This window comes from Anarhichas minor, unplaced genomic scaffold (genome assembly GCF_050575085.1).
Source record: "Anarhichas minor isolate MPS153535 unplaced genomic scaffold, ASM5057508v1 ptg000024l, whole genome shotgun sequence".
NCBI lineage: Eukaryota > Metazoa > Chordata > Actinopteri > Perciformes > Anarhichadidae > Anarhichas > Anarhichas minor.
Window position 1 is genome coordinate 13,338,206 of NW_027466470.1, and position 8,151 is coordinate 13,346,356.

Sequence of the window (8,151 nt, forward strand, 5' to 3'; positions counted from 1 at the left end):
TAGAACATACGCCATGCAGAGCAGCAGGCTACTCTGTCCAGCAAATATACCTTTTAATGGTGTTAAAGGACGTCTGTCATCCAGAGTCAGGTTATTAAATGCTACTTGATGGTTGAAAGCACTTTTGCTAAAATACTGTTCTTTTGCTAAAAAAAATAACAGTATATTAGCCGTAAAGTTACATGTGGGTGTTGTAGTTTAGTGAAATAAATGTGGGCAACAATGTTGGAGTATTATGAAATAAATGTATTTGTTTGTGGGAATAGCATGTTTTATAGCAGGCAATGACACAGCAAAGTCACAGAAGCATCATTTAAAAACAGCAATGTTAACATTTGCTAAGAGGCTAAGCACATAATCTACATCCATAGTCTCAAAGCTCTTCTTCTCAGGTTCCCCTTGGTTCATGATTACATGCACACTGCATATGTTTAGGCAAGTAAAAGTCATTAGCATTTTATTTTTTTTTTCTCAGAAATAATATTCCCAACATGACTGGATTATACAAGGTTCAATTTCTCTAAAACTTTCTCTCAAATAAGCATTTCTATAACAAATTATTTAATTCCAAAAGCCAAAACCTGATTTCTGCTAATAGAAGCTGTGGATAATAGAACATAGGTGCTGTTCGGGAAGGTTTCTATGGTACTGAAGAAAGATCCACGTCCGTCATTAAAGGACTTTTTTCACATCGGATGTTTCACCTGCAGCAGAGCCGGTCTTGGACATCTTCTTCAGTTTTGAACTGCGTAGAAATAAGAGCTCTTTACTCACAATGCTCCCAAAACAAAGGAAAGCCCCGGTTCACACACAAAGCTTGTCCTGATTTCAAGGTCCAAACTGAAACTAGTTGGTATTTAGAAGTGAGTAGGAGTCTCATACCTGAGTAGTTCCAGAATTCTCCTCACCCACTCATCTTTGCGTGTCGCACATATCTCATTCTTCTTAACAGTGTAGAAACTACAACAGTGAGAAACAACGTCAGACATAGAGAGCAGTACACTATGTTGTAATTCAGTGTATAGTATAGATATTATTTTTCATAATGGTGCACATTTGATAACTGAGTTCCAGTTCTGATTTGTTTTGAGAAAAGTTTTCTACAAAATGTTTTTTGGGTTTGTTAAATCCATCGGTATTAGATTTAGTCTTACAGTGACACAGTGCAGCTTTCCAGGATTAAAATTAAATTCAGTCATTGCTTTTTTTTCTTTCTTTACAATTATATCGGTATACAAAACTATTGAGGTTTGATACCGAGCTCTGTTGTGTAATTGGATTTTTTTCAATCTTAAAAGCCTAGACAGCTTGCATGCAAATCATTTATGAACATGATTTATGGAGATGTGGAGCAGATCAAACAGCTGCCTTTTTAGAGTCATGAAATCCACAGTAATTAGTTTTGACAGTAAAATATTGTGGTCGACTAGATCAATGGCTTATTTTCATGGCAATGAATTTTGCAGAAACAACATTAGTAATGCTTTCCAAAAAAAAACAATTACCAGTGTCTTTTGAATATTTGGGAATTAATCCAATCAATCCAATGAGTTGGTCTTCACCAACCCTCTCATAAAGGTTTGACGATGATATTCAAATGTCATTGTCAAACCCATTCAGATTGAGCCAGGCTTGGCGTTGTCATGGTTTAACAGGAGACAGTCTTACATGATCGCCTCGATGTGGCAGTTTTCCTCGGTGGTCTGTTCTCTGTAGCCCTTTATGCGCTGGAAGGGTACCGGCTTCCTATTGTATCTTGTACAACAGGCTTTGCCCGTACGGGACCCCACTGCGCACACACACATAAACACACGTCACATTATTAACTGATCAGTTAAGCATCGAGTCTCAATGTAATATCTACTGTATTTCAATCTGATTGACAAGCAGTGAAATGTGGCGAAATAAACTTACAGGCAGCTGGAGCTGGACCGAGCAAGGCCAGTACGAAGCAGAGGAGAACGGCTGTCACGATCACGCCTCTGGGAGCCATGCTGACGATGCAGAGAACCAGTGGAGAACTTACTGAGTACACAACCTCTGTACATATATATATACTTATAGTAGCACTCGTGTTTTTGTCACCTGTGCCTGCTAAATTGAGGACAGGAAGCCCACTATTGCATCATCGCAACCAAAGTGGCACACGTTGCACTTTGATCATACAAATTAAACCTCTACTACCATTATGCAACGCCCAGATTTGTTTATGTGGGCGCTATTGCACCGATGCATTAGATTCATGCAATTTCCCAGGGCTTCTATCTATATGTATGCGTTTTTTGGGGTTCATAATCGTGCTGTGAAGTTCTTCATATACGACACAGCAGATTCTTATCATCACACTTTCTTCCCTTCATTTAGTTTTCCGCAAAGCTACAGCATACTGCTGCATATTTAGCTCTCAGTGCATACGCCTGCATAATTGCGCTTAAATGGAATTTGCTACACAAAATATTGCCCTCGTCTTGCTTCATATAGTTTCCAGCGTTGACAAAAATGACTGTAGTATCCATTGTCATAATTTGACATTGTGGCTTAAAGCTGGAGCCAGGGTGTTTTACATAATTAGCAATCTTAAGATTGTTTTGTGGTGAGAACTGATGGAGAATGAGAGGCTTGTCAACCCCCCCCCCCCCCCCCCCCTTCGTTAGCTTGACCTATTTAGTGTGCAGAAAGCTGACAACTCCAAATCCATCTCTGCTGACCTAGATAGGCACAGCATCTTCACGTTGTAAACACTATAGCGTGCTGTACATCACAAAATCAACATCTACAAGCTTTAAATGACTGGTTGTAAAAAAAATCAACACCTCCTGCACAGCAAAATACCGTGAACGCTTCACGAATGCTGCACAGTCACCATGAGTTTACAGTACGGGATTGGGTCTGGGTATTTTGCCAGCCAATACATAAACACTCAAATTAAACTGTGGCAAGAATATTTTCTTTGTACGCTATTCAGACGACTGAAGGGAACATCTTCTTTTTTTTGTTTCTTGCCCTTTTCACAAGGAATTCAAGAGTGTGACGGCCGGCAACAGATTCGGGCCACTGCAGCTGGTGGGGATTCAGTGTGTCTTGCTCAAGGGCACTTCAGAAAAGCGGATGCTGGAAACCATGCTGCCAGTTGAGTACAAGTCTCACCCACATGTAGCTATGATTAATAAGTGTGTATATTTGTTTATTCTCTCCTGTGCCCACAGACATTAAGTATAATGACTCAACAGCAGAGTAACTTTTCTCCCTTAGAATCAATGAGTCTAATGAGAATCCATAAGAATCAATTAGACAGTCACAAAATGAGCTGTGTTGACAATTTACTTTGTGTATAACAATGTTGATGAAGCATGTCCTTCAATGGAAATAACCGTGATAAGGGAACACGTATTATTGTCTCTGTGCCGATAGAATTGTCGGATTCGATTTATTAATTCTATACAGTCACACTTCAGTATTGCTTTTGTCTGTTACAGGCATCTCGTCTGATCTCGTAAGCCCATTTAAGTGCTCTGAGCTTTCTAATTTCGTGACAGTTTCAGAGATCATGACTCATTATGTTCTCGTGATAACTTGTGCCCTCCTTGAAGCCTCCTCTGTCCTCCCACTTGCCAGTGAGGCCCACACATCTCAATTTAGCACATCACACACACACATACTCACGCCACGTTTGATGGTGTCCAGCAGCAGTTTGTGCTATACCGTCATCCATTGGGGGGCAGTGTTGTTTAGGTCAAGCGTGACATGACAAATGGATGTGAAGTGAATGTCACACACAACCTGAATATCTGTCATAACATCAGCAGGGGACTGCTAGTTATATGTGAAATGCAAGTCAGGCTTATTCTTTCCTAAACCGTAGAATACGTTCCAGCGCTGCTGCGCACTGATGTCATTCAGCAGCAGAGAAACAAACCAATACTATGCTGTCACAGTGCAGGACAATGTTTTCACAAGTTCAGTTGCAGTTTTTACATCGTGGCTTCTAATCCGTGCTCCTTCCGTGTGTTTGCGATCCGTTGCGACTGCTGATAAAGGAAAAGGTAACATGATAAACCGGACAATCGTCTGGTTTGACAGCTTAATCCTTGATAATCCTCCGTAAAACACGGCCTCTTATCGTCATCTTGAGTTTCCTCACTGAAAGACTTTTGATCAAACTATTAATCATTTTAAATAAGACAATCACAGGAAAGTAATTGGGAATAATTTGATGATAATCTGTTAGTGGTTCAAGCGTTTGTATTAAACATAATGCCAATAATTCAGTTTTAGCTTCTTTAATGTGAAGATTTCACTGCTTTCCTCTGTTTCACTCTCAGACTTCTGTGTAAACAATCAAAACAAACTATTTGCAAATGTCTCCTTGGGAAATAACTGGCTGACCAATGATGAACACAATGATTAGTTGCAGCCTTAAATCCTCAGTCTAAAAATAATTCATACCTAAAAAAGGCAGAGCACGTGTTACTAAAGTTACTAAATTTATTTATTTTCTGCAGACTTTCAATTAACAAAGATTTTGAAAAGAAGCAGTAAACCCTCACATCTGAGAAGCCATATCCAATGTTTTATTATCTTAACTTCGTAAATGACGGCGTAACACGCTGTAAACACACAACATTGATCATTATTAGCTTGATTGGCTAACATGTTAGCAAACTGTTGCCTATTAAACATCCTCATTAGCATTCATTCAAAGACCTCCGTAGAGCTGAGGGGGACTGACGAGTTCAGAGAGAAGTCGGTGTGTAACAACGAGCGACTCCTTTCAGATCAGCCATTATTTGACCTATAGGATAAAAACAATATTGAGTAGCGCAGCTTCAACAGTTACTGTCTTATCAAAATGGTCATTGGTTTATGTTCTGTTTACTTGTTTCCTCACTGCTTCACAAGAAACACTTTGCAACCACTTTTCATGCTTTGTCTCATCAAGCTGCCACTTGATGATCAAAGGCCAAAAAGCATTCTAATAGCCTTTTCTTATTACGCTGTGATTTTGGTTGATTTTAATTGCAACATTTTGACCAGTGCCTTTGCTTGAGGGTGGGTGCGAGACGGACTTTTTCTCCTCCTGGGCCCCTCTCCCTCTCTTTTTGGACTGGTGGACGGTGGGCAAGAAAAGAGGGAAGGGGAGGGAGGAGGAGGGAGGGTGAGGGTGAAGAGAGGGGGGTCACCATTGAGTTGTCCACCCACACAAGGCCCCCTCTGGTCACCTGCGTGGGTTTGGGCCAAAAGAAAGGCGAGGATGCGCGCACACACACACACACACACACACACACACACACACACACACACACACACAAAAAGAACAAAAACAACAGCTTTCTAACCCCAAATGTCAAATGTGGCAAAGGAGCTTGGAATAAAAGTGTTTTAAATTAGCGAGAAACTTCCTCAAAACAACAGAGAGGGGCATTGTCAGTATCCTTAAAAGCCCTTCACAACAGAGGAGAGTTTAGGCAGCGGGAAGATGAAAACACTCTTTAAGCACTTGGCTGTTGCATGATCTTCAAAAACATGCCGAGTTTATCATAATTAGCATTGTTCCAGAATGCCAAACCCGCGAGGCACGGAAAAACAATGCACACTTCAATATTTTATTGAGGAGCTATGTTGAATTACTTGATGTATAATTATGTGAGCCTGGCAGATTCTGTCCTTGCCGTCTCCTCCTACATCCCATCTGCCCTGTGTGTCCAGAGTGTGGGTGACTGAAGTAGCTGCGGGGGGGGGGGGGGGGGAGGAAGATGAGGAATTATTGTGGAAAATTATAAGAACACTTGTGATGTAACAGTCTGAATTGCACTTCTACTGTTCAAGCCGACACTGTAACATCCACGGCCTCCAAAAGAATGAGTAGTAGAAGACGAAAAAGAGGGGGAAATATAGACTTAAAGGACCTCTGTGACATTAGGAAGCGCTCAGAGGTATTTTAGTCTGGCAGAGCCAACTCTTGGCCAGGCGGACTCCGGAGAATACTGTGAGCCAGAAGAGATGAGAAGAACAGAGGGGAAGAGTGTATAGTGGTAGGAAGAGGAGTATTTTTAAGGGTGGTCTGTTATCTTCGGAGGCAAGGGGCGTGCGGTATCACAACCGGGTCACATCGCCGAGGGGGGAAATAGCACGGGCTTTCCGCCGAGACGGCAGATAAGGAGGAACAGAACAATGAGATCTCTCTCTCTCTGGCTCTCCAACACGCGCTCGCACGTCCACGAAGGCACACACTCAGAATCTGGTAACCACATCCACAGGAAGGACTCGCTGCAGCTTCGCTCTCGCACGTCCTCTCACAGATGCTTTAAAACCCTCAGACACGTTCAAAGATCACGTCTGAAGGGGGGGCGACCTGAGAGTGTGTTATTGCTCCGGTGACTGACAGACAAAACCAACATTATCATAGAATCTCTTCACTCTAAACTGTTTAACTGTCTTTCTTGTGCCTCTCTCTCTCTCTCTCTCTCTCTCTCTCTCTCTCTCTCTCTCTCTCTCTCTCTCTCTTTCAATCTCTCTCTCTCTCTCTCTCTCTCTCTCTCTCTCTCTCTTTCAATCTCTCCCGTAAAGGATCCCTCTGAAGATGAATACGCCAGCAGAACAGATGGATGGAGAGAACATCTCATCACTCTGACACCATGTTTATGCAATCACACACAAACACACACAAACACAAACAAACTCCATGTGCACACACACACACACACACACACACGTATACAAGCAGAAACAAGATGCTGATGGAGATTTCTTCAATCATCAAAGTGAGCGAATGATGCACGACACACACACGTTTGGTGTTTTGGTGTTTTTGATGAAACCTTCTGTTCGCTTCTTCCTTTGTTGATACCGAACACACGCATGCATAAACACAGACGCACGTCCCCTCGCACACACACATGAATTGAGTAATTCGAGCAGACTAGCAGCTGTTATGGAGCAAACCGAGTACCAACGGAACGCCTCTGACATGCTAATGACCCGACGAGTTCAACCGCACACACACTCACACCTCACAGATTTAGAAAATCTGACAATTATCTGTCATATAACCCAGAGAATATCAGCCAAGTGGAATGAATATGAAATGCTTTTAGCTCCCAGTACGATGTAAGCACTCTGTGTAGGACTGCAAGCCAAATGAAAACCTAACTCACTCCAGGAATATCTTCGTGAGGCTTTGAGGGAAGATCCTTTTTCAACACCCAACCGCCTGCCCCCCCCCCCCCTCCCTCCTCTACACCACCACCCACCCGCCCAATCAAATCCTCACTGGCGATGCGCTGCTCCTCATCTCTCTTCTCTGCTCCTTTTGTTCATCTCTCTCATCCACCCACACACAGTCCCTTTGGCTTTTCTCTTTACACTCTCGCACACATGCAAGCATTTACATTTGTCTTCTTCGTATGTACTTCACTTTATTTATTTCTGCCCTTTCCGTTCTCTTCATCACTATTAGACACTTTTTGTGGATAAATGCAGGTTCACATGTGCAAATATTTAGACTATATTTAGTGCTTTACAATACAGATGTGTGGGCAGCAGCCATCTGGGGCCCCAATTGGAACAAAAAGCGTGCGTGTGGATGTGTGATTGTGTGGGTTAGGGCTAAGGGCCAAACTTAAAGTAGGGGTTCGAGGCTGGGGCCCGTTGTGGAAACCCCCTTCAGAGAGCTGGGAATCTCAGGGGAGAGTGGGAAAAACATCCCGACGGTCATCAATCAAAACTTTGGTGACACAAATGACCAGAAACAAGAGACCGTTCTCCATCCATGTCACTGTGTCACCACCGCCCCACAGTCATGTCCCACCCACCTACGCCGCTGCCCCATAGGCTCTTGCCGTGCACCGCGCGATGTGATTCGTCCGTCAGTCCCCGAGCGAAATCGTGATCCCGTCTTGGCTAATTGGGTCTTTGTGATTGCGCAGTCTGTCGTGGCGCTGGGGGAGAATGAAACGTGAAAACCGCATTATGGTGGATGGGGTAAGAGTGGCAGGTCGAAGCGGGGAGATCGTTTTTTTTTGGCGTCTCAAAGCGCCAGATGCTCTTCCTGGGCCCATTATTACGCTTTACTGGAGATCGAGATGCTTTCGGCGTAGCAACTGTGAAGACACAAAGCGAGATGGAGACCGGCCTAGACGGAGACTCACACAA

General features: G+C 43.1%; 1 protein-coding gene across 1 annotated transcript; it reads right to left on the minus strand.

Annotated features, from left to right (window-relative positions):
* Positions 1 to 233: 233 nt before the first annotated feature.
* Positions 234 to 2,008, minus strand: LOC142956331 (C-C motif chemokine 20-like). Its single transcript, XM_076097868.1, has 4 exons — positions 1,915 to 2,008; positions 1,669 to 1,789; positions 883 to 960; positions 234 to 745 (listed from the first exon to the last, which is right to left on the minus strand). Exons 1-4 carry the CDS (start codon positions 1,991 to 1,993, stop codon positions 673 to 675), a joined length of 351 nt encoding a protein of 116 aa, XP_075953983.1. The 5' UTR covers positions 1,994 to 2,008; the 3' UTR covers positions 234 to 672.
* Positions 2,009 to 8,151: the final 6,143 nt, after the last annotated feature.